The sequence below is a fragment of the Ceratotherium simum genome, chromosome 3, assembly GCF_057802395.1.
Source record: "Ceratotherium simum simum isolate JZ-2026a chromosome 3, ASM5780239v1, whole genome shotgun sequence".
Classification (NCBI taxonomy): domain Eukaryota; kingdom Metazoa; phylum Chordata; class Mammalia; order Perissodactyla; family Rhinocerotidae; genus Ceratotherium; species Ceratotherium simum.
The window spans coordinates 89,152,501-89,179,881 of NC_141902.1; the positions used below are offsets into that span (position 1 = coordinate 89,152,501).

The following is a 27,381-nucleotide window of genomic DNA, read 5'->3' on the forward strand; positions in this document are numbered from 1 at the left end:
GTATAGTGAGCTTAATCTCTTTGCTGGCAGCCACCAGTCCCACGCTGCCCATGCGCGTCTGTGGATGCAGCGTCTGGGCTTATGAGCCCCAGGGTGCAGGGTTCCACTTTTAAGCTTTAGAGGTTGAAAGATCTAGAAAAGCTAAGATGGGTTAAATGTGTTCCCAAAACTGTGATCACATGTTATTGTTAAGCTTTTCTCTCCCCTTCTTGAATCATGGCAGATCTTACTGTCATCCCCTAGAACTCCCTAAAGAAAAGAGGTTGGTACCTGAAAAGAACCTTTCTAAAAGATTGCTTACTACTGTGTAGGCAGAGAGGGAGCTGCAGAATGAAAATAGCATTTTAGGAAGGTTGAGTCAGAGGTGCAATTGGGGCATGGAGAGATTTTCTCAAGGTGATAAGGCCCTGGCCCTGCAGTCTACAAGCAGAGACAGGTAGACTGGCGGTGATTCCTACTTGGGGAAGAAGGGTGATGTGGGCTGCTTCTGAGACCCCTTCTAATTATAAAGTCCTGTGGCTGACAGGATTTGGCTAGGGTTTGGAATGAGGATTCCAGGGCCTGTGCAAATTGATTGGAAAGCCAGACTTTGCTTGCTGCACCTCAGGGAAGCCGTGGTGGGGGTTCTGGGCTGGTCTTACCGGTTGTGACCCACAACAGATACTTGCTCTGTCTGGGTTTGAGTTTAGGCTGCTTGATTACAGACTTTTTCCAGTGCTACTTTTTGTGAATCTTTGAACCTGTAGTTGTGAATGAACAGAAATTTGAGCTGAGCTTAAAAAGAAAAGAAAAAGAAAAAAGAAAGGTAGAGATTTGTTAGTGCCTTGCCATTATATGGCTGTGATTTCTTTTGGGTAGAGCCATGTCACAGTGGTTTGTATATATGCACGCGTTGCCCAATGACGGAGATACGTTCTGAGAACTGCATCGTTAGGCGAGTTCCTTGTCGTGCAAACATCGTAGAGTGTTCTTACACAAACCTAGATGGTATAGCCTACTACCCATTATGGGCTGTATGGTACTAATCTTATGAGACCACCGTTGTACATGCGGTACGTTGTTGACCGAAACATCAGTATGCAGTGCATGACTGTTTTCTTCTGTTTTCCTTTCTTTGGTTTCTGAGGCCAAGCAGCTTTGAGCTGTGTGAATGTACGTGAGCGCCTCTCCTGACTCCTCTCTCATCATCCCCTGCTCGCACTTCTCATTTATCTGTATGCGTAGTCTTCAACAACTCGCTGTGCTGTCTTGGCTTTGTACATGCTGTTCCTTCTGCTCTATGCTTCTCCTCCTGTGTCCACTTGATGAAACTTGCTTCAGGGTTGGCCTCCTCCAGGAAGCTCTCTCTGGGCCTCCACCTTCTGGAGAGTTGATTGTTTCTTCCTGATCGTTGTAACATTTTTATTATTACATTTATCATACTGTAATGTAATTATCTGTATACATGTCTATGTCCCTTACTAAATTGATAGGGGCCATGTATTATTTATCTCTAAAGCTCAGCAACTAGCTGTACATGGGGCTCAGAAATATGAGGAGATTGTCTACCATTATTGAGTCTTTTTGTGCCAGACAGATATACACATATGTAAAGAAAAGGAGGCCCTGAGTACTGAAAAGATTATGGTGTACTCTCCCATATGAATTTCAAAGTAAACTCTCAGTGTAAGAAAGTCAGAGTTCTGATTTTTAAATTAAATTAAATTTCTTTAATTATTTAAATTCATTGATTAATTATTGTGGTAAGAGTTCTTATTTTTTTATTCCACGATAATTATTTGTGTGTATATGTTTGCCCTAATTCAGTGCTGCCTATTGGGTAATCTAGCACTGGTAAAGAATAAATTAAATGAGTGAATTTGGATGTTCGTGTTTTTTTGTTTTGTTTTAATTTGCCGTATCCTTTTGTTTTACTATGAGTGTTGCCTTGTGTTGGACTCTTCATTCTCGTCAAGTCCTACCCACCTGCTGTGGGCTCTCCTCCCCCTTTCACTCCAGTTGTGACCAGTACTTTGTTTTTTTCTTGGTGATTTTTGAGTACCGTGTCATGTGGTGGTGGGACAGACCAACGCTGACTGTGCCATAAGAGAATCAGACACATGTTACGGCTCTCGACACCATTGTTTCCCAAAGCAAAGGCATCACCAGGTCCGGTCTCCTGATTTGGACTCTCTAATGGTAGAAGGGGTGGGGGGCATGCAAGAATTTGCATTGTTGAACAAGGCCTCCAACTGATGCTCATGTGCACTAAGGTTTGAGAATCACTGCTTACAGCTAACTGCTCAATTATTATTATTATTATTACATTTTGTGAGGAAGATTGGCCCTGAGCTAACATCTTCCAAGCCTCCTCTTTTTGCCGAGGAAGACTGGCCCTGGGCTAACATCCATGCCCATCTGCCTCCACTTTATATGGGACGCCGCAACAGCATGGCTTGACAAGCGGTGCGTTGGTGCGCTCCTGGGATCCGAACCGTCGAACCCTGGGCCGCCGCAGCAGAGCGCGCGCACTTAACCGCTTGCGCCACCGGGCCAGCCCCCTCCATTATTAATTACTGCAACTTTAAATGGAAGTCAGACAATTATGAGGCTCCTGTAAGATTTCCTCAGTCTCTTATTCAGGAAATACACTTGGTACGTGTAGTACTTTATATTTTTTGTAGAACTTGGCATCCTCAACAGGAGAAGGCTTTTCACTCTTTGTCCCCTCCTTTTCTGTTGTTCAGAATTCCCTGCTCCCCCTCCCAACAGGGTGTAACATGTTTATAGCCACCAGCCCAGACTCCTTAGGAATGAAGGAAAGAGTCTTTGGATCCTGTTATTTTCCTTGAGGAAGAGCTGAATGTTGTTTTACAAGAATCCAGTGTGTGCGTTGTAATTTCCATGTTAACCTTCACCCCAATTTTTGTGGGTTTTGAAGGATTTACTGTAGCCCAGTTTTAGTAGGATCCCTGGCCATGGAAATTCATTTGAAGTGCATTGTGCCATAGAAGTACCCTGCAGGTAAAAATCCTCTATTTACACTTGGCTGAGTCTCAAACAGCTGCCCTCCTCCTATTGAGAATGGGGGTGGTGGGAGGGGGTTGGTTTTCACATCTTTTTTGTGATTTGGAAGCTTCCCTGTTGTGAATGACAAAAACCATGTCAGTTGAAGTGATAGGTTCCTCAGACCTGGACAGCTGGGTCGTTAGGAAATGGCCTGAGAACACCAAGCTAGCAGATTCAAGAGAGTTTCAGTTTGCAGTATAATTCCTGATACAATGTTGGGCCTGTGATTTTTTTTCCCCCTCGTCTTCGGGACGTTTGATTAAGAGTGGAGCTCCTGTTAAATAAAGGCTTCTCTAGTCTGATGTGTGGGTACAGCTAAAGAAGAGTGAGTTGGATTTATGTTTACATAGATAGGGGTGCAGATAATCTGGTTTAATTGCTTTTCTTTTATCTGCTCTGGGGAGCCTTAGTAAAGGTTGTAGATTTCTTCAGTTTGCACATTTAGGAAAAAATGTCTTTTTATTCATTTCCAGTTCACTTGTGACGCACTGAATGACAGGGGACTTGAAACAGATGTGCTGTGTATAATGTTTTCTTCCCGATTACAAAAGTAATATCTGTTCATTGTTTGAATAGTTATGATTAAGAAAGTGATGACTTAGGAATGAAAATTCCTTGTACTTCGAAGAAATATGTACACTTAACGTTTTGGTATTTGTTCTTCCAGATTGTTGTCTATGGTTATTTTGTTATATTTTAGAATTGTAATTTACCTACCACTGTGGTGTTTGTTTGTTTGTTTTTTGGTGAGGAAGATTGGCCCTAAGCTAACATCTTTTGCCAGTCTTCTTTTTGCTGAGGAAGATTAGCCCTGAGCTAACATCTGTGCCAGTCTTCCTCTATTTTGTATGTGGGACACTGCCACAGCATGGCTTGATGACCAGTGAGTAGGTCCATGCCTGGTACCCAAACCTGCAAACCCCAGGCCGCCGAAGCAGAGCACACAAACTTAACTATTACACTACTGGGCCAGCCCCCCACCAATGTGTTTTAAGACAGAAATGTATCTCTGGGTACCTGAAGCCTTTCCTTGAACCATTTGTGGTTTTCAAAGTATTTTGCTTGGAGTCTCCATCGAGACCTAGAAACTCTGCAGGGAAGAAGCAGCAGTGGCTTCTATGCTGGGCCTGGCAGTGTGCATAAGCACTTTCCTTGGATTATCTCTTTTATTCTTCCACCAACTCCATGGTGTAGGCAGGAGTTATTATGCTTTTTCTACAGATAAGGAGACTGAGGTTCAGACAAGTTAAATGACTTGCTCAAAGTCATATAGTTAATTAGTAGAGAACTTGGGATGCCCAACCATTTAATTTGATTTCTTGTCTAGAGAATATTGTGCAACATCCTGTGACTTGAGGTCTTTTTTAGCTGAAAATATCTTTGAGACATATAAAGCTGTTGAATGGGGACACACTGCTTCTTTGGCTTGAGGTATTTTGTTAGTTTTTGTCCAGGAGTTGGCACTGAATCTTTTTGTGAATAAAAATTTATTGGAAGAAAGCCACACCCATTCATTTACATGTTGCAACAGAGACCATATGACATGCAAGGCCTAAAATATTTACCATTTGGCCCTTTACAGAAAATGTTTGCTGACCCCTGCTGTGGACAGCAATTTCTATGTAGGTCTGTAATTTTTTTCTAGCTTCTAAGGTTTTGCATTCATTTGCTCAGGCACATTGGTTGGTGGAAATGCAGTCTTTGCTTCTCTAATCAGCAGCCCCCTAAGACCCCTTACATGTGGGCGTTGTGGTAGAATATAGATTTACATAATTGAGACAGTTGCATTAAAATTGAGTGAGTCTTATTTTGGCGTAAAGTGAATGTGTTACTTTCATACAATAGTAAACTATTAAATTTATTTTCTTTCAGCATTTTGAAATAAAATGGAAAATGTGGGAAGAATAAAAATACTTAATTACTGTTTGTTATTATTTCACACTCCTCAAATTTATGACTTGCCAGAACTCTAGCTGGTTACTACTGAGTGGTAGATTTGGTGAACATCCATAAACCACATTATTTAAGTCTGTCAATTTTGGTATTTCCTTTTCTTTGTAGTCTTTCAAATGGTACACAACCTTTACTGTCCCATGGTGTCTGTCATGTATTGTGTTATATGAAAGCAGCCCTGGTAAACTTGTAAACTTGCTCAAAGTCATCCACTAGTTACTGGGTAAGGAAGAAATTATAGGGTTTTCTCTCTTAAAATTTCTTGATGAAATCATTGGATGAACATTGTACATTTCTTTAATTTTCCTTTTGGGAAAATTGGATAAAAAAATCTGTTGACGAAGTGAAGACTTGAAATTGTTCTTGGAGTATAGGTTTGGTTCTTAAGTGTGTTTACTGTGACCCAAAGACTGCCGTCCTGTAGAATGCTTCTTCCTTTAGAACACAGTTCTCAAGTAAATTAAGTTTGTTTAAATGTGTATAATAAGTTAGTTTGCATTATATGTAGCAAGTTTTTTGATGGTTTAGCATTAGAACTCTGAGTTGTCAGTTTTGGGGCCAGTTTGAGGGTCTGGAACACCTTTCACCTGTTACCTCTTACTTTCTTAATCTCTTTCATTTTTTGGGTAAAATGTCATCTCAGAGAGGCCTTCCTTCAGCACCATATTTAAAACAGTATCCTATTCCTTTTCTGTTCCCTTTTCTCTTTTATTTTTCTCCATAGAACTTATCACTATCTGAAAACCATTTATTTTAGTGTTTTATTGGTCTGTGTTACTCCTAGAATGAGCTCTGTGAAGCTTATGTACCTGCAGTGCCTGGAGGAGTATGGTGCCTGGCACATTGTACATGCACAGCAATAGTTGAATTAAAGTCAGGGAGAATCTATGTTGTTTGTAGAGTGAGGGCTAGAGGTAGGGCAAGTCAGTTTGTACATCGAGGTGGTTAGAGATCCTCATAAGAGGATGCATCATAAGAGATCCTCTTATAAGAGATCCTCTTATGATATGGGGAAAAAGCACATGTTTGGGCATCAGACTGAGTTTGAATCTGGGCTCTTCCACTTCTTGACGTTGATGTTAAATAACTTAGTCATTGAAAGACTCAATTTTTTCACCAATGGAATGGGAAAATAGTATCTTTTTATGGGGATTAAATATGATACTGAATATAAAGCTCTGTAAATGTTAGTCCTCTCTTTCTCTGTGTGTGTCAGCATGGAAGATGCCTAAAGGCAATCTGAATTTACCAATCTGTGGCTTCTGGGGTCATTGCCGTGATGACTTTTGACAAACTTGTTCTTTCAACAGCCTGTGTTGCCAGCATAACAGTGACCTGTCCCTTTGACCAGTGTGGGAGGACACTTTGTCATCCCTCTTTAATCCTTATACCAGAACAACTTGTATGGGTTCTGGCTTTGAAATATGTTTAGGCGAGTTCATAATTCTAATCAGTTTAGATGATTTAGCCTTTCCTTAGAGCCATGTGAGTTCCACCAGCTTTTTCTTCCAAAATGTAGTGGGAGCCACTCAGATAAGTTGATGTTTATGGTCCTTACCTAGTCATCCTAAGTTTCTTGGCAAATCAAGAAACATCAGAAGGCCGGTAAGTCACTAGTTTGTCTCCACAGATTTCTCCAATCCTTATGAATTACCAAAGTGTTAATTCCTGTTTCAGTTTCCATTGGTATTTCTTCTTGCTTGTGATGACAGGAACACTTCAGAAGTTAGTTAAGGCAGATTGGTTCATAAATTTATAGGTTCTTTCAATCCTTTGTCCCAGGCAAGTCTGAACAGGACTTGGAAAGCTGATTAAAAGACCACTGAGCACAATGAGCTTAATTTTAAATTAAATGGATATTTAATGCATTGAGAAGTATTCAAGAGCTTCAATCTTTCTTTTTCATCCATGCTTGCCATTTGAATCTGATGGTCTGGAAATGTTTATTTTTCTACTGAAAGAGTTGGTTGTTGCTATATTTCTCAAGCTTGGTTTTCAGTGTGGATTTCTGCAGGTAGTTTTAGCTCCTACGAATACAAATCATTAAATGAAGGCAGGCAGGAAGGAAAGAATGCTGAGCCAGGAAGTCTGTTAAATTGTGGGGATGGACCGAGAATGAATGAGCCAGGTGGGCCTCCAGGTGGGCCTGGAGGTGGTCAGTCAAAGTGGGGGAGCCACCGAGCTGTCAGCATCTACTGCCTTTGTCCAGCAGAACACATTGAAACCTATGGCCTGTGGCTGGTTGGAGAGGATTGGGTTTAGGAGCCTGGTTATAGATCCTCCCCTCCCCCGCCCCACCCCCAAGTTGTATTAACTGCTTTTTGGGTAAGCCTGGATCTCAGACATCCGCAGCCTGACCAAACTGGCAGATCTGTGAGGATTTTAATATTGAGAGGATTCTGTTAAGTTATGCATGGTCGCTGAGGCATTGCTCTTTATTCTAAACATTTGGTCACTGATAACTTCCAATTTGTGCTATTTGAATTTCAATTCTTTGTTAGTTTTTTGTGATCTGGTAGAATACAAAGTATGTAATTTTGTCTATTTTTTGCATGTATGAATGACATTTCTCTACTGTTGTTTATATAGTTGGTTAGTATGTGCCTTAATTTAATCCAGTTACCTATTATGAGTAAGAAACTTCTTATAATGAAATCAGTTGGGTCTGCTTCTCTGACTTTTATGAGGATGGGGTCAGCTTATACTCAAATTCAGGATGTTTGGCAAAGGACCTGCCATTCTGAAGTTCATGATTCTGGACCATGATATTTTAGCCTAGATGAAGTCCTGGTCAAATCACCAAGTTAAACTTTTAAGAACATGCTATTATTAATATTTAGGGATGTATTATACAATCCTGGAAGTCTTCTCTAAAGTTCTTCAGAAGATTTTTGTGAGAATTCATTTAGTGAAAGTAACAATGGCAAATTTAGCTATTAATTTTGAAGAGGGTAACAACTTTTAGTTGTTGGAGGCCAGCTGTGGCCTCCCTCCTCTGAGAGAGGGGCAGAGAGGAAGAGAGCTCTAGGGGTCCTCTGCCACCTCCTTTTCCCCTAAACTCCCTAGTGAGACTTGGAGGAGGCTCTGGTAAACGGTATGGTCAGGTTGAGAAATTATATAAAAATGTAACAACAACATACACTTTGGCAACTGCCTTAAATATCCTGTTGTTTGAAACAACTTCTGTGACAGTGTGAAGCCTTTTGTCTGTATTTTTAAATGAGAACATCTTTCTCTCCACTTGAAAAGATTGAATCTGGCCTACAAGGAATTCTGCAATCCTTTTGACTTTGCTGCCTTCCCAAACCTCTAAGGAAAGCTAGGTATACAGTAATCTCAGACTTCTGATTGTGCTCATATAGCTGTGGTTGATATCTAGGACTTTAGGTGGTTTTTATATTGTGACAACTTTTAAGTTTATTGTCATTTATTTCCTTTGTTCTCATTTATTTCTTCCATTTCTGTTTCAGTGTCCTGGGTCATGAAACTTAATCCACAACAAGCTCCATTATATGTGAGTAAATCACGAGATTCCTTTTTTATTTTATACTTATCTGTGCTGTTTACTTGTTCTGATAAACTCACAGATCTCTCATGTGATTATCAAAGGAATTTTTAACCATCTATACATGAATTTATTGGCATAGTACACTTCAGAAATTGAATTTGATTTAGTAAATCTAAATGGCTAATACATGCGTGGTACTGAGCTGAGAACAAATAATACTCGTAAGACTTGTGAGGTAATATAGTCAGGGTGGTAAGATGCACGTATAAAACAGTTACATTGCCCTGCAAAATGATGGTGTGGCTTCGTCTTTTTATGTAGAGTGCATAAAAGTAGTATGGAGATCTTCCTACTGCCTTTGTGAGTTACCCTGTGTTGCAACTAGGTGGCACTCTGTCATTGGCAAGAGTGCTATTTATTTAGGACTCTGGGTGAAAGCCGATAATATCACCTTTTTAAGTAAGGGAGTTATAAGATGAAATGGATAAATGGGTTAATCAAGGCAGGAAAAGGTAACTCGAGGTGACTCTCTCTTGTTGTTGTGAGAGTGCGTTAGCTGAATAGGGATGGTGAAAAGTGCCTGTTTGATGAGGAACCAGCTTAGAGATATGGACAGTTAGAGCTGTGACAGTTAGAGCAGTGACAGGCCGGTGGATGTTGGACTTGTGTGGTCTGGAGGAGGTGAGAAAAGTTTCTTTAAAGGAACTGGACTTGAGTCGGGCCTTGAAGACTAAAGAGCATTTAGTTGGGTGAAAAGTCCTTAGCATTTGTTCAAGACAAAAGGCAGATGGTAGAGGGATGCATGGCAGTGGGCATGGTGTTCATTGGGTGCTGGGCAGGTGGAGAGTCTGGCCCAGCTGAATTTGTGGTGGGGAGTAATGGGAGAATAGTGTGAAAAGATGGTTGGAGCTCAACTGTGAAGGCAAAGGTGCAGGGTATTTATTTTGTGACCACAGAGGAGCTTTTGATGGCGTTTATTTTAAATCTGCTGTTCATTTTATGCATTTATTTTAAACCATTCTATGTTAATAATAGTCATATACCTTTCTAACATAGCACATTCATATGATCACTCTCCTGCATAGATGATTTTTATGTTAAATATAACATAAAGAAAAATATGTGTTCTTAGAAGATATTTTATGTACTTATTTTCTTTCCAGACTATTTGAAGACAGTTTAGTATGTTCAGCAGTAGGTTTGCACATGAACTAAGTACCTTAGACTTTTAAAAACAGTTTTATCGAGGGGCCGGCCCAGTGGCGTAGTGGTTAAGTTCGCGTGCTCCGCTGCGGCGGACCGGGTTCGCAGGCTCGGATCCTGGGCGCGCACTGACACACCACTTGTCAAACCATGCTGTGGCGGCGTCCCATATAAAATGGAGGAAGATGGGTACGGATGTTAGCCCAAGGCCAATCTTCCTTAGCAAAAAGAGGGAGATTGGCAACGGATATTAGCTCAGGGCTAATCTTCCTCACGCACACACAAAAAACAACAACAACAAAAAACAGCTTTATTGAGATATAATTCACACACGGTAAAATTCACCCATTTAAAGTATAGGATTCAGTGGTTTTTAGTATATTCATGGTTGTGTAATCATAACCATTGTCTAACTTCAGAACATTTTCATCACCCCAAAAAGAAACCCTATACCCATTAGCAGTCATTCACCATTCCCCTCCTGTTCCTAGCCCTTGGCAACCACTATCTACTTTCTGTCTTTATGGATTTACCTATTCTGGAAATTTCATATAAATGGAATAATTCAACATGTGGCTTTTTGTGACTGGCTTTCACTTAGTATAATGTATTTAAGGTACATATTAGAGCAAGTATCAGTACTTTGTTCCTTTTCTATTGACAAATATTTAATTGTATGGATATACCACATTTTATTTATCTACTCGTCAGTTGATAGGCATTTGGGTTGTTTCTACTTTTTGGCTATTATGAATAATGCTGCTGTGAACAGCAATTTTTTGTGTAGGCCTATGTTTTCATTTCTCTTGGCTATATACTTAAGAGTAAAATTGCTTGGTTACATGATACCTCTTTGTTTAACCTTTTGGGGGAATTACCAAACTGTTTCCACAGTGGCTGCACCATTTTACATTCCCACCATCAATGTTGAGGGTTTCAATTTTTCCATATTCTTCCAGTACTTGCTATTATCTGACATTTTTATTGTAGCCATCCTGGTGGCTGTGAAGTCATATCATTGTGGTTTTGATTTCCATTTCCCCTATGGCTAATGAAGTTGAACATAGTTCAGGTGCTTATTGACCATTTATATATCTTTGGAGAAATATCTATTCATATCTCTTGCCCATTTTTAAATTGGGTTATCTTCTTTATTTTTGAATTGTAAAGGTTCTTTATGTGTTCTGGATACAAGTCTCCTATTAGATGTATGATTTGCAAAAATTTTTTCCCACTGTATGGGTTATCGTTTTGTTTATTTGATGGTGTCCTTTGAAGAACAAAGGTTTTATTTTGATCCAATTTACCTATTTTTTTTTATCACTTGTACTTATGGTATCATATCTAAGGAAGCTTTGCCTAACTTAAGGTTGTGAAGATTTACTCCTATGTTTTCTTCTAGGAGTTTTAGAACTTTAGCTCTTACATTTAGGTATGTGGTTCTAGAGTGAATTTTTGTGTATGCTGTAAGGGAGAGATCCGGCTTCATTCTTTTGCATGTGGGTATCTGGTTGTCCCAGCACCATATGTTGCAAAGACTCTTCTTTCCCCATTGAATTTTCTTGGACACCTTTTTGAAAATCAATCAGTCATAAATGTAAGGAGTTGTTTTTGGACTCTCAATTCTAGTCCTTTCCTTTGGGTCATCTTTAATTTCTCTTAACAATGATTTATAGTTTTCAGTGTACAAACCTTGTACTTTTGTGAAATTATTCTTGAGTATTGTATTCTTTTTGATGCTATTGTAAATATTATCTTAATTTCATTTTCAGATTGTTCATTGGTAGTGTATAGAAATACAATTGATTTTTGTATATTGATCTTATAACCCACAACCTTACTGAACTTGTTTATTAGCTAATAGTTTTTTAGTGGATTCCTTAGGATTTTCTATATACAAGATCATATCATCTGAAAATAGAGATAGTTTTCTTCCTTTCCAATATGGATGTCTTTTATTTCTTTTTTCTTATCTACGTGCCCTGAGTAGAACCTGCAGTACAGTGTTGAATAGAAGTAGTGAGAGCAGACATCCTTGCCTTGTTTCTGATTTTAAAGGGAAAGCTTTCAGTCTTTCACCATTAAGATTAAGTATGATGTTGTTAGCTGTGGGTTTTTTATAGATGCCTATATCAGGTTGAGGAAGTTTCCTTCTAATTCCTAGTTTGAGTATTTTAATCATGAAAAAGCATTGGATTTTGTCAAAGGTTTTTTCTGTCTATTGAGATGATCCTGAGGATTTTTTCTTTCATTCCATTAGTGTGGTGTATTACATGGATTGATTTTGAGTGTTAAACCGACCTTGCATTCCTGGGATAAATTCCATTTGGTCATGGTGTATAATTCTTTTTATATGTTGCTGGATTTGGTTTTCTAGTGTTTTGTTGAGGATTTTTGTGTCTATATGTAAAAGATATATTCTGTAGTTTTCTTCTGATATCTTTGTCTGGTTTTGGCCATTGAAAGTTTTTGCTTAGGGGGCTAATGTAACTTAAGTTGTTGTGGTAGGCAGAATAATGGCTCCCCAAGTGTGTCCATGTCTTAATCTCTGGAACTTGTGAATGTTTATCTTATTACATGGCAGAAAAGACTTCATAGATTTAATTAAGGATCTTGAGATGGGAGATTATCTTGAATTGTCTGCGTAGCCCAATGTAATCACAAGGATCCTTATAAGTGAGCAAGAGGAGAGTCATGAGCCAGAGAGAGATTTGTAGATGCTGTACTGCTGGCTTTGAAGAAGGAGGAAGGGGCCATGAGCCAAGGTACACAGCCTCTAGAAGCTGGAAAAAACAAGGGAATGATTTTTCCTTAGAGGGTCCAAATGAACACAGCCCTGTGGACCTCTTTGTTTTAGCCCAGTGGAAGTCGTTTCAAAATTCTGACCTCCAGAACTGTAACATAATAAGTTTGTGTTGTTTTAAGCCTCTGAGTTTGTGGTAATTTGTTGTAACAGCAATAGAAAGCTAATACAGTCATCGTTTGGGAAAATTAATTTGTGGTAGTGTGAAGGATAATTTAGAAGGAGAGGCATAGAGATAAGTTAGAAGTTTTCTGATTTTGCCATTATGGAATCTGAGAACCGTAGAGTTAATAAAGATCTTAGCTATTATCTACTTCGTCTTCATTTTAGAGATGAGGAAATGAGTTTTGAAGATAATGTGATAAGGTGTCACAGCTAATTGATAGTAAAATTGTGATTTAAATCTATATTTTCTGGGCTTAGTCTAGAAACCACTGTAAAGCTTGTTAAGCTTAAAAGAGCTTCGTTCTGTTAGGGAAGCAAGGCTCTTTAGAAATCAGTTCTGAGGAATATTCTTATATTGATTAATATGATTATGTGTTTAATCTAATGGGGCAGGCTCTACTGAAGAAGAATATTTTACATTTCAGATTCCAAGTATGTCTATCAGCAGTAATACTTAGGGGCCGGCACAAGCGGTTAAGTGCGCGTGCTCTGCTGCGGCGGCCCGGGGTTGGCCGGTTCGGATCCTGGGTGCGCACCAACGCACTGCTTGTCAGGCCATGCTGTGGCGGTGTCCCATGTAAAGTAGAGGAATATGGGCATGGATGTTAGCCCAGAGCCAGTCTTCCTCAGCAAAAAAAGAGGAGGATTGGCAGATGTTAGCTCAGGGCTGATCTTCCTCACAAAAAAAAAAAGCAGTAATACTTAATGGAGCAATTTGTTATCCCTTTTTTGAAAGGAGAGTAACAATATATTTGTTCTCGATGAACTAAGTCAAGTCACAAGGGTTTATGCTATTTTGGTGAAATAAAGTAACTGTTATATGACAGTCCATTGGAGAGGAGGCAATTCTCTGCACCTAGAGAAAGAAGTCATAAACAAAGAACAGACCGAGTGTGTTGAAGGTTTTCCTTTAGTCTGTAGTTGGGGTCTGCTACAGATAACTATCATCAGAGGAGAGAAGAACTGTTAGATATAAGGAAAAACACTGGATCCTTAGAAGAACTTTTATCTGTGAGTTAAGAAAAATAGGCTAGACTCCAAATAAATATTTAATCAGTCTTTGAATGAAAATGTGTCCAGAATAAGTTGGAGTAGTTAAAAATCTAAGAAAGGTTCCAAACTACAGGTGGCAGTACTATTGAATGTTTAAAAGAAGCTGTTTTTTGTGTGTGTGTGAGGAATATTAGCCCTGAGCTAACATCTGTTGCCAATCCTCCTCATGTTGCTGAAGAAGATTGGCCCTGGGTTAACATCCGTGCCCACCTTCCTCTACTTTATATGAGACACTGCCACAGCATGACTTGATAAGCGGTGCGTAGGTCCATGTCTGGGATCCGAGCCCACAAACCCCTGGCTGCCAAAGCGGAGCGAGCGCCACTGGGCCAACGCCTAAATGAAGCTGTTTTAATGAATTATTTTTGGTGAAATGCTCATTGTGGAGTGTGCAGGACACTGGCCTGAAACTATAGAGACCAGTGTCTTAAAATGGTTGTGCCTTGGTTTCCTTGTCTGTCAGTTCTGTGATTCTACTGGTACCACCTTTGTGTTAGGCAAGCTAGTTACATCACTAGGTCAGGTATTTTTTTCAGCCTCCACAAAGGTATTGATTGTTGCTGGATGAATTTATGAGAATTGCAGTTTCAGTGCCATTGGGCGGTGGTGTTAAAAACTTCGGCAAGTTTAGTAATATCCCTCTAGGTGGTGAGGGCCTAGATAGTTAAGTGGGAGTAAAAAATGGAGAGGCAGTGGTAGATGCAAGAAGTATTTTAAAAGAAGCAGCAGAACCAAATGCTTTATTAGATATGAGGAGTCAGAAGAATGAATGACAGTTGATTGAGAATTTGGGTGTGAATGACAGCTGGTGCCATTGGCAGATAAGGGAAAGAAAGAAGGTGATGAGCTTGTTCTCTAAACATGTTGAAGGGCATATTGATGTTCTGTTGACAGCTGGAGATGTGGGCTTGGAACTGTGGAGAAAGGAAGTTGGCTTTGAAGTAGAGATAGTTTAAGTCATCTATAACAAATTGATACTTTTGAGTATGAGAGTAGATGAGCTCTTGGAGAAGATAGAAGAGTGGTTGAAATTTGAATAGTGGACTATGGCAGAAAAGGCAAACTTAAGCTTTTAACATTTTATTCTTGGAGTTCTTTAATTTCAGTCACACATGGGCTTGGAAGTGAATTTGGGGGTGGAGCTGTCGAATTCTTTCGTTCAGGTGCCTGCTTTGTGCCAAGCCCTGTTCTGAATGCTGGAGATTTAACCATGAACAAAACAGAAGGGTCCCGGTTCTCATGGTACTTGCATTATAGTGAGGAGAAGACAGACAACTCATAAGCAAGAAACCTATCAGGAAGAAAAACTGAAAATAAAATAACAGGAGGATGTGCTAGTGCCTGACTGGGGTTATTTTAGGTTGAGTGGACAGGGAGGGCCTCTGAGGGGCATGCCATTTAAGCTGAGTGCTAGCCCACAGTGTTCTAGCCCAAGAGAAGAATTGTGAAAGCTCTAAAGTGCGGGCTGGCTTAATACATTTGAGGACCAGAAAAAATAATGCCTGGGACTCAGGGAGTGCAAAGGGGCGGAGCACGGTTTTTCCTTCCTGATGAGGTTGGACACTTAGGGAGGAGATGAGGGAAAAGCCTGAGCTTGTAGGACTTCACAGACCATTGGGTGCTCTCCTTGGGCCTGCCTTCCATCATGTCTGAATCGCAGCACAGCACCCATCTTTGAGTGTACCCTGAACTTGGGGGCCTTTGATGCTTGGGTCAAGTCACACCTCTTGGTGATATTGGGATTTATCCTCATGTGGAGCTGCAGGCCCTGGGCAGCCTGGATTCTTAGGCAGTTTAAACATAGTGTTGTGGACTACCCATTTGAAGAAAAATAGTTTAAGTACTTGGTAGTCATCCGTAAGGTCCACGTTTTCTATGATAATTGGACATTCTTCAATTGAGGAACATTATTTAGCTGATTTGGCTGTCACTTACCAGAGGAAAGTGTAATAAAAAAAATCTGCATTGTTTTTATATTCTTTCATGGCTGAATTGCTTCTTGGGAGAAAAAACAACATATTTTTAAAACTTATTACTGTTAGTCCGTTTGTGAACCTAAATAAACGATGTATGATATGATTTAAGATTAGTCCATTGACTTTCTGGTTTTCTGTGAATATTTCACCTACTGGTGTAGCACTCATTTCCATCACCTTTCTAGATGATAACTTCTTAAAAGCAAGAGCTCATTTAGTATGGTCCTCCTAGTTTAAGAAGCACATTTGCATATATTATGTCATTTGGTTCTCACAACAACCTTGTGAGGGTGGAGGAAGCTGCATTATTACCCTCATCATACTCGAGGAAACAAAAGCTCAAGATGGCTCATCTCGTAAATGCAAAAGGTAGGGCTTTACCAGAAATTGTAACTCTCAAATCCATTTTTTCCTTCTATACACCAAACTTCTTACACAGTTGCTGTCCGCAATTGTTCCATAAAACACACAAATCTCATAGCACTTAATATGATAGAGACTTCCATGAAGTCCATTTTTCTTATATGTAATCCAGATTTAATCTTCCATTTCACGTTTTTAAGATTTTAAAATGTTTTATTTGAAATAAGTTCAAATTTACAGAAAAGATTACAAAAATACAACTTATCCATTCAACTCTTATTAGCAACATTTAGTCACATTTGCTTATCATTCTCTGTATTATATATTTTTTGAATCAATTGCAAGTTGCAGACATCATACTCTATTCCCCCTAAATATTTCAGCATGTTTCCTAAGAACGAGGACCTTCTCTTTCATAACTGCAGTACAATTAACAAAAACAGGAATTATAACGTTGATGTAATACTCTTATGTAAGTCCATATGCAAATTTTTCTAATTATCCTAATAATGCGCTTTATAGCATCCTCCCTTTTCCCCTCCCCAATCCAGAGGATTCAGGATTACACATTGTATTTTTTTAAGTCTCTGTAGTCTCTTAGGAATAGTTTGTCTGCTTTTTTTTGTTTTTCATGATATTGGTATTTTGGAAGAGTATAGGCCAGTTATTTTGTAGCAGTTGGAGTTTATATGACATTTTCTCCTGATTTTGGCAGGAATACTACATAAAAGATGTCCTTATTGATGTATCACATTAGGAGGACACATGATATATTCTTGTCTGATTATTGGAGATGTTAACTTTGATCCCTTGGTTAAAGTGGTGTTGAATTTATATAATTTAATTTATCTGTTCTGAAGGAATTGGGCATTTAAATAAGATGGTGTAATTGTTCCCTTTCCCCCTCTAATGTTGTTTCTGGTTTGGAAGTATCTATTGTATATTGGATTTTCCTAAAATAGGCACCCTTGTTCTCTGCAAGGTGTGCCCTTGAATATAGGTGAAAGGGCTTATGTCAGCAGAGAGCTCATTGTGAGTAATTCATTGCCTGCGGTTTGAACAGAGCATTGTCTCTGCCCTTGTGGATACACACTGGGTTTTTTGTGTGTGTGTGTATGAGAGGAAGATTAGCCCTGAGCTAACATCTGTTGCCAATCCTCCTCTTTTTGCTGAGGAAGATTGGCCCAGGGCTAACATCCCTGCCCGCCGTCTTCCTCTACTTTATATGGGATACCACCACAGCATGGCTTGACAAGCAGTGCACCAGTGCGAGCCTGGGATCCGAACCTGTGAACCCTGAGCCGCCGTAGCAGAGTGTGCAAATTTAACCCCTATGCCACTGGGCTGGCCCCCAACACTGGGTTTTTATTTATTTTATTTATTTTTTTTTTTGTGAGAGAGATCAGCCCTGAGCTAACATCTGTGCTAATCCTCCTCTTTTTGCTGAGGAAGACCGTCTCTAAGCTAACATCTATTGCCAATCCTCCTCCTTTTTTGTTTTCTTCCCCAAAGCCCCAGTAGATAGTTGTATGTCATAGTTGCACATCCTTCTAGTTGCTGTATGTGGGACGCGGCCTCAGCATGGCCAGAGAAGCGGTGCGTCAGTGCACACCGGGATCCGAACCCTGGGCCGCCAGCAGTGGAGCGCGCGCACGCGCTCAACCGCTAAGCCACCGGGCCGGCTCAACACTGGGTTTTTAAACAAATATAATTCTCAGCTAAGGTGTACCAACCGTATTTAATATGGAACATAGTAGGCCTTCAGTGAACAGTTGTTAAGTGAAATACGATTTAGATAAGACTAGTAAATTTTGCTTCTTTTTGATAGAATAAATGCCTTTCTTAAAGTTGCTCATTTCCTTCCTATGTTTCGTTATTAATTTACCTTGTGTGGGCCCTGAATAGTTAGTGATGCCCTCTTTGTGATTGAAAATGTTGCTAACAAGGAAATAAATGTGACAACGATGTCTTTATTGTGTAACTTTCATTACAATTCTAAGGAAATCTGCACTGTATCCCTATGAAATGTAGCTGAGTGTCTGATAGAGTTTTATTCTAGAGACATATTTGGTGAGATAAGTAACTTACTTAGTCATTTAGTGAATTGAAAAGGCATACTGGAAATCATGCCTATGTTTCTTGAGTCCTGAATTGTTCTCTCTAGTCCTTACGGGACTTGTGGTCTGAGCCACTTGTTTACAGCAAATTACATATAGTAAACCATATGACTGCTAATATTATTTTAAGAATGTAGTCCGTGTACCTTTTAGTTCTAGAGCCCTTCTCACTGTCAAGATAAAAGTATAGGCTTTTCCCAGAAGGGGTAGGGGATGAGGGATGCCGTCAGATGATAAGAGAAAAAGCCAGGCACAAGAAGCAAAGGTTGGTATTTATAAAACAAACGAAATGGGCCCTACCACCACCCCCACATGCTAAGCACTACTGGACCTAGCAACCTAGCAACTGGATACTAGCAATAGTAAACAAATCCTCCCCCTGGCTAACAGCTGAAAAGGAAGCAAGAGGAGGAAAGGGTCTTAAGATGCCTCTTATCTCAGGCCCCACGCTTCTTCTAGAAGAGATCTGGCGAGGCCAGGCCTGAAGCTCTACAAGGTACACGCAGACAATAGGTGTCAAGAATAAAGAGACTCAGATTAACCCAGTACACTATATGACAGAGGAAGTCACTTCCTTTCTCTTCTCGTCACTTCACTTTTCTGGAGAAAAAGTTGTGATCATGCACCCAAGTGCTGAATGTCCCACAGTCAGACTAGAGAAAAATTGGATGAGTCATAGGAATCATATTTTAGGGATGGGTAAGCCCACTCTTCTGGAAGAGTGAAGAAACAGAGAGATTGAAGGATTTCCTTAAAGTTTCCTGGGAGTTGTGATAGATCTGGTCAGGTAGCTAGTGGTACAGGAGGCAGGTCGTTAGTTGGTTTGCACTCCAGATTCAAAGTACATGCGCAGAGAAGTTACAGTACAAGTCTCGGAATAAGTGGGCTAAGTAAGAGGGAGAAAAGTAGCAATGGGAAGACTGGAAGAAAAGAGGAATATTTGAAAAGATAGCATTGAGCTCCTTTCTCGCAGGGGTGAACAGGTAAGGGTTAGAATGACTTTATGGGGGGTGGACACATTGGAGAATAGTTTACAGTTAATACTTGAAATTCCTCTTAAGTGGAAAAAAGAGTGAAAATAAAATGTATATTGTGACTTTTGATATAGGAAAGTGAGTAGTAGCCACCCCGATGAATTATTTGGTCAGATACTTACTTGATACTTAGAGCTTCCTCAAGAGGATGGGTGACTTCTTAGCCCCACATGAAAGGAAGGTCAAGGCCCTGGAACAGTAGGGCATGTCTCTTGTAAAGTGCAGCTCCTGCATCTGTGATGCTTTTCTCTATTAGAATAATGTTCTTTATTGGTTTCCAAAGTGTTCCAGTGGGCATTGGACACTTTATGGTTGATGATACTCCAGAATGGATGGCAGTGGCTAACACTGACTGAGAAGGTTTATATTGGTGATGATTCACTATCTAAAATGACCATAAGAACACATTTAAAGAGGGAAAACTTGGGGTGCACTTCGCAGATTCTTCGGTTATAAACTTTTTTTTGTGTCCCCAAGATTTGTGGTCTGTTGAACACATCTCTAGGTCTCCCTCAGGAAAACCAAAAGGCATTTTTCCCTTACAAATTAAATACTTTTTAAAACCAGAGAGATACTCAGATGTGAGATGTAAATTCTGCTCCAAGGCATGCTCCAAGGTTATATATGGGATAATTATCATTACCTGCCATATGTTTGGGATAAAACCCACATTTATTAGATTTCCAAGGGGAAGAGCCATTCCAATTAGAAAACAAATTTCCAGAACCGCAGCAGATCTGGTTTATTATTCTCCCTTCCCATCTCCTTTTTCCTTAGTACTGAATGTTTTTGCATGTAACTGCTTCTGGGAAGAGGCAAAAACATCCTGACAATAGAGGAACATCATAAGAAAGAGTATCTTTGGCACTGGGTGCCTTTCTTTATTCAAAATGTGCAAAGCAAAACAGTATCTAATTATTATGATTATTTGAATTAGAATAGGGACCATTTCTTATGGTGATGATGTACTCTGTTTTCCCAGGGAAGGGAAAAGTAGGTAGGTTAGGGTTCTGGTATTGGTTGAGAACCTACTCTTGGCAAGGTACCATGGTGGGCACTTAATACACACTCCCTGATTTAATCTTCACAGAGGACATAAAAGATTTGGTTAATATTTCCACTTTACAGCCCAGGGGTGTGAGGATTCAGAGGGGTCAGTAACTTGTGTAAGGTTGCATAGCTGTGGGGAACCTAGGGGTCAATCCTGCGGGTGACTTCAAAGCTCATTTAAATAAGGGAGATCAGAAGAGCATATCCATTTGACTCACATTTAGATCTTGAGAAAAACTTATCAGAATGATTTCCTGCCACCACATTGGATTCTTGTTGACTCTGGGCTTATGTTTCCAGCCTCAGTGAAGACTTGGACTTTGTGCAGTGGATTAACATGTCCTGTGCCTGCTAATCAGAACAGATCTCAGAGCCTGTAGAGTACCAGAAGATGAGAGTACAAGTGGAGATGTTGTGCTCAGAAGGAAGAGGTTTAAAAATTTTTATCAATTAAAAACTTTATTCTTGAATAAGTATAGTTTGCAAAAATAGTCATATTTTTGAATGGCCACAGAATTTAGGTTACCCCAGCTTAATCTTCTCAGTTGCTTCATTGTAGAGAAGAGGGCCTATTTGGTCATGGCAACATTTTATTATTCTTCCTGGGAAATGTGTTTTTACAATAGCAGGAGTTGAAGTAACCTGGCTATGCTTCTTGTTTGGCTGTTCGGTTACATTTTGCTCCTTCAAAGAGAGCTTTATCAGCCTTTTGATCTCATAAATGAATTACCTGCTTTTGCCTTAACAATACATGTCTGGTGGGTCTGCTCCAGTTTCGTAGACTGGTGGCCCTTTCCAGCCAGATCTGAGGACTGTATTTAAATAACAACACTTTGTCACTAGTGCCAGAAGAAATAAGGAAGTCAAGTGTTCCTCAATCTAGCTTTTGATGATTTTACAGAGCAAGAACATCATTTTCCTTCTGTTATACTTTTTAATCAGTCTCTAGAAACTTGCTTTGAAGTTAATGGCTTCTGCATTTGTAGATAGCATTTTCTTGTTTTTCCTTGGCAATTTCAGAGCAGATGAAGATACATAGGTCAAAGACTTTTCAGGGCCTATCTGCAGGTTGCTTTTACAATAACTTGGTGTTTCCTAAGCATCTGAAAAACCGAGGAGTGGGGGGGATTGGAGTTAAAATTTTCATTTGGTTCTAGCGAAGAGAAGACTTCTATCCAAGGAAGACCAAAATATAATGCTCTGTACCTTTACTTCATTCAACAGGTATTTCTGAAGTACCTGTTAAGCAAATGGAGGATCTGGTCTTAGAGGAATAGATTCTTTCACAGGGGCTCAGATGCATGAGGAGTTAAATGACAGCGCAAACAACATGTGTTCAAGAGCTAGATGAGTTATACAGGCAGAGATGGTTCATAGTGGGAGAGAAATCGGTTATTGGCAGAAATGATTGGGAAGCTTTCAAGAAAGATGGGGGCTCTAGTAGTTTGGATGGATAGGCTGTGGAGAGAGGAAAGAGCAGAGTGAGAGAACGAAATATAGTCTTTGAAGTAAGGTAGGGACATGGTATCCTCAGGGGTGGTGAGGGATCTGGCTTGACTGGAGAGGACAGTTCACACTGGAGAATACTTGGACATGAGATTACAGTAGGCCCCCTGTTACCCAAGGTGGGATATGTTCCGAGACCGCCAGTGGATGCCTGAAAGCACGGATAGTTGTGACCTCTATATATACTATGTTTTTTCCTATACATACATACCTATGATAAAGTTAAATTTATAAATCAGGCACAGTAAGAGATTAACAACAATAACTTCTCTTTGTCATATCCAAATTGCCAGCATCACTACTTTTGTGTTTTGGGGCTGTTACTAAGTAAAATAAGGGTGGCTTGAACACAAGCACTGCGATATCGTCACAGTTGATCTGATAAGTGAGAGGGCTTCTAAGTGACTAATGACCGGTAGTGTATACAGCATGGATATGCTGGATAAAGGGATGATTCACGTTCTGGGTGGGACAGAGGAGGATGGCTCAAGATTTCATCATGCTATTCCAAACGCCACTCAGTTTAAAACTTATGAATTGTTATTTCTAGAATTTTCCATTTAATATTTTCAGATTGAGGTTGACTGCGCGTAACTGAATCCACAGAGAGCAAAGCCACAGATAAGGAGGGACTACTGTATATATAGCTGCTCTGTTCATGATAGTAGTTACTAGCCACATGTGGCTATTTAAATTAATTAAAATGAAATAAAATAAAAAATTCACTTCCTCCATTGCAGGGTGCTCGGTTGCCACATGTTGCTAGTGGCTACCATATTGGACACTACAGATATAGAATTTTTCTATTATTGCAGAAAGTTGTGTTGGCCAGCACTGATAGAGAGAATATGGAGTTTCACATAGCGGGATGGAGAGCAACTGGAGATCTTTTGACCAGGGAAATAGTGGCATGATGGAAGGAGTACCCAAAGAACATTGATCAACAGGTGTAGAGAGTAGAGGAAGAGCAGTGAGGGACTATCAAGTAAGTAGGCCTGTTACTTCACTGTTACAACATACTGAATGGAATGTGAGAGTAGTTAAGCTGTTCCGAAGGAAGAACATATGGATTTTGTCTGATAGAATGACTGAAAGCATCCAAGAGCCACAGATATGACCATTGAGGATTTTAATATGAGAGGCTGAGGGAGAAGGGTGTGGCACCAACAAGTGAGGAGTATTTAGGAGGAGGAGCTGCCTTGGAAGCCTGAGGGAGAACAGTCACATCTTTACCACAAGCTTAGGGGGTGATAGGATTAAACGAGGTGATATAAGCACATTTCACAGACGATGGATAGAAACTTTAAATATAGGTAGTTTTTAAAGAGACCCATCTCCTTTGTTTTGACACAGTGTGAAAGCATATAAACATTATATTGTGTGGCTTCCTCTTACATCTTCTGCTTATACACTTTTGTTGACAGCTCTTGTTTGCTTAGAAAGGGGAGGGGAACTACCATTTACTGATTACCTTCCATGTAAGGTGACTTACATACGTTATCCCCTTACCCTTATGAGGCCTGTATTATAGATGAAGGAACAAAGCTAGGAAGAGGTGAAGCAGGGATTTGAACTCAAAACTTTTGCTCTTTCTGTCTAATCTCTACAAGTAAGGATGGTTTCACTATCAGTTCCTCAAGTTAGTACCACCCTCTCTTGACCTGGTAACTTGAAGCGTGATGCTTATATCACATTCTACATTTAGAAGTTGTCTTTAGCACTGAATTCTGTTTACCATCCATTGTTCAAATGTAAGAATAGATCCTATAAAAATTTACTCACAGCAATAATTGATTTGTGGGGTGACCTGGTCTGACTTACAACTGGATTGTTCTAGAGCACTGGTTTTCAAAGTCTGGTCCCTAACCAGCAGCATGAGCATCACTAGGAATTTGTTAGAAATGCAGATTTTCAGGCCCCACTCCAGACCTACTGAATCAGAATGATTCTGCTGCACCTCAGAGTGTAAGCATGAACCAAGTAAACAAAAAGGAGTTTTATTTATTTATTTATTTTTATTTATTTTTTTTGTGAGGAGATCAGCCCTGTGCTAACATCTGCCAATCCTGTTTTTTTGCTGAGGAAGACTGGCCCTGGGCTAACATCCGTGCCCACCTTCCTCCACTTTACATGGGATGCCACCACAGCATGGCTTGCCAGGCGGTGCGACGGTGCGCGCCTGGGATCTGAACCAGCGAACCCCGGGCCGCTGCAGAGGAGCGCACGCACTTAACCGCTTGCGCCACTGGGCCAACCCCTAAAAAGGATAGTTTTACAGGTTCTTCCTTATGAATTAAATTGGAGCAGTTTGGGTAGATTTAGGGCTTCCAATATGGCTGACTGTTAACCCATCAGCAGTGGTTGACTGTGAAGATACGTGTAAATTATATGCATTAAGTAGGATGTTATTTCAAAGGGGCAGATCTGTGGTAGATTCCTGAGTAAATTATCACTGGATTATTAACTCACAGTAATATCAAAGTGTGTACTATTGAACACAGGGCTAGTTATCTCTTAGCAGAAGGTAGTAGTGATTATTTTCAGTTAAGGGAATTCATACTTCACATTATTTTTCACAGTATTTTTATGTCATTTAGGATTTCTCATGAGTTCTTCCTTGTGTGGTCGTGAATAATTTAAAGCCATGTCTGCTTTGTAAGCAGAGCAGGTTATGATGCAAATGGAACTGATAAGAGCACCTGGGTTGGAATGAGGTTGTAGACAGGCTTCTGTAACAGATTTTCGGACAGCATAAATAAAAACAATATTGTGAAGTCAGCATTCGGGAGTTTACAACTCCCTAGCTGTGGACTCCGTGGTGAGTCACTGGTGCTTCAGGTAAACCAGTTCCAACTCTATGTATGTTAGCCTTCAGCCATGTGAGACAGTTTTTGCATCTCTTCAACTCTGAAATACAGTAAACCCCCTTGATCACCCCCAACACACACACAGAGAAAACTGCTCATCTTTCAGGATTCATTTCCTGTCATTTGTCTCTGTGGAGCCCTGCCTGAGCTTCAGCCTCCTGTGGAATCTGTCACTCCTCCCTCCAGGCCCCAGCTACTCGGTCCGGGCTTTATGACAACACCTCAGACACTTTAAATGAGTGCGCTATTGTTTACGTGCCTTTTTCCATTTACTGTATACATCTTGAGGGCAGAGATTTTATATTGGAGTTGTTGCTTTTATTGCCCTTATTTTAACTTCAGCTTCTGTCAACAGTACTTTGCACATAGTAGGTGCTCAGTGTTTTTGATTAAATAGAATTAAAGCTGTTCTTTGGGAAAGAGGTTTGCCCCATGCATGGTTAGTTATACCTGTCTGCTTAGCTTAAGATGAGATCTTTTTTGGTAAGATTTATGACCCCAAAGGGAAGGCCACTGTAGATCATCAGTCAAGAGACGATAGATCATCAGTCAAGAGATGAAACCACACAGGGGGCTTTGTGACCTGGAACCAGTGACAGAAGTGTCTCTTTGCTTTGACCTGTGAGATGGAGTTTGTAGGAAAACTTGGGACCGACACTTGATGAAAAACTGAATTTCAACCCAAATAGTTTAATATTTCTGTGTTGTTATGGGCTGATTACTTGGAACTCGCTGTGTTGGCTTCTTTCTATACTAATCTTATTTTCTTGGTCTGACAAAACTATGAATTAGGAGGAATTGTTTTATTTCACAGATGGGGGAACCAAGACAGCAAGATTTATATTTTAAAGTTCTAGTCTGTTCATTGTAATCCTAAAGGTTTTCATTGCCCTCTTTGGAATTCACTATGCCGTCTGAGATAAGTCTGTTAGGTAGATTCATAAAGTCAGCTCACTGAATCTATAATTCAGAAGTCCACAAATAGCTCCATCCAAATAGAACATTAGGAATATATTTATATCAGCAGGGATGTGGAAATTACATTTTTCTGAAAGGTGCACTAATTCATTGATTGATTAAGGGACTGGTGATGCACATCTTTAGTACTTTTCTCACTCCTCCACATTTATCCTCCAGAGAGTCTGATTATTCCTTTTATGTGGGGATTGTAATTTAGGGTCCTTACCCGTAAGTATAGAGAACGTCATCTATACACTCAAATTTTGTTTGCTTGTGTACTCTTTTTTAAACCAAGAAAGAGCTCTCAGCCCTCGTGCATCCGTGGAGCCCTTTAGAAGCTCTGTGTTTGGATTAACTGCTGACCCCGAGTGATATACAGAGCATCTGGCAGCTAGGGTGGAATTCTCAGCTGTCTCTTTGTTATGTCCACAGAAGGAAATGTGAGTTTTATCTTACTACTCAGGCAATGGTACATTCCTTTTTTGTCCATGGGACCCACCAATCTGATAGTGTGCTCATTTTCTACCATTCCTGTCATCTTCTTGAACTAGTTAAAGGCCAGGGGTGATCTTAACCTACCCTCAGGAATATGGATTCCTTCTCAGTCACCTCCTGCCTTCCTGTATTCTGCTTTGAGTAAAGCTTTTAATAGGTTTTGCCAACATTGCCTAGTTCGTCCTATCTTGTGTGGTTAAAGGATCCCAGACAGCATAAATATTAAGTTACTACTGTGAGCGTTTCTCATAGCCAATATCTTTCCTCCGCAAATCCCCATTTTCCAGATCTCTATGAAATTTATTTTATCCTTGCCACATCTATGGATATGATCATATGTTGTCCATATCTTAGTAAATTTCAGAATTAAAAATAGATCTTCTCCTTCACTATGAGATAAAAATGGGTGTTTTAAGAAAAGGTATACTGAGATTCCAACCCCAGTCTTCCTGTTGAGTGTGGGGTTGTGGTGTTGACTTTTCATCTGACTTAATGTATGTGTATGCAGTGGAGGGTGGCAGAAATGCCTATTGTATTAAAATGGCAGTCATAAGAATCTCCATTTATTGAATACCTTATAGTACTTACCCGCTGTGCTGTATGTCCTACTTTCATTTTCTCATTTAAACACTCTTAACAACCATCAGACAACAAACCTGTTGTTTTTTGTATTTTAAAGATGAGGAAATAGGGCTAGAGAACTTCAGTCGCTTGCTGAGGTGATGCAGCTGGTGAGGGATAGAGTTGGAGTTCATACCAGGCCTTTCTTACTTAGAAGCCTGGACTCCTGATGATGTCAGAATATTGCTGCTGTGTGTCTGCTCTTACCTTGCATGGGTGGGAAGAAGTGGGCTTTGCTGAGGACTTGGAAAATTGGGGCCTTGATGGAATTATTAAAGGCAGAATGATTGAAAAGTGGAATTAGTTGGGAAGAGGGGGAACCATTTAGGGACAGACAATATGCTTTCTGTGATGACTGCTTCAGTGGAGTGTAGTGCAGTGGGGCTGCACTCAAACTTGAGCATGCACTGGAATCACTGGAGGGCTTATTGAAACACAGATTGCTGCACAGAAGCCCATAGTTTCTGATTTACTAGGTTTGGGGCAGGGTTGAAAATCTGCATTTCCAATAAGTTCCCGGGTGATGCTGCTGGTCCTGGGACAACACTTTGATAACCCCTGTAGAGAACAGTATGGGGGCTTAGGAGTCAAGTAGATATGGGTTTAAATTCCTGCTCTAGTGCTAACTAACTGTGGATGTCTTAGATTTTTCATCTGTG

General features: G+C 40.0%; 1 protein-coding gene across 6 annotated transcripts in view; it reads left to right on the forward strand.

Moving 5' to 3' along the window:
• AKAP13 (A-kinase anchoring protein 13) overlaps positions 1-27,381 on the forward strand; it is a 346,896-nt gene that overhangs the window by 83,926 nt on the left and 235,589 nt on the right. For all 6 annotated transcript variants that reach the window (XM_087428907.1, XM_087428903.1, XM_087428904.1 and 3 more), the window contains exon 2: positions 8,472-8,515. In XM_087428907.1, coding sequence (XP_087285033.1) covers positions 8,483-8,515 — 33 coding nt within the window. In that variant the 5' untranslated portion in view covers positions 8,472-8,482. The remainder of the gene's footprint in view (positions 1-8,471; positions 8,516-27,381) is intronic.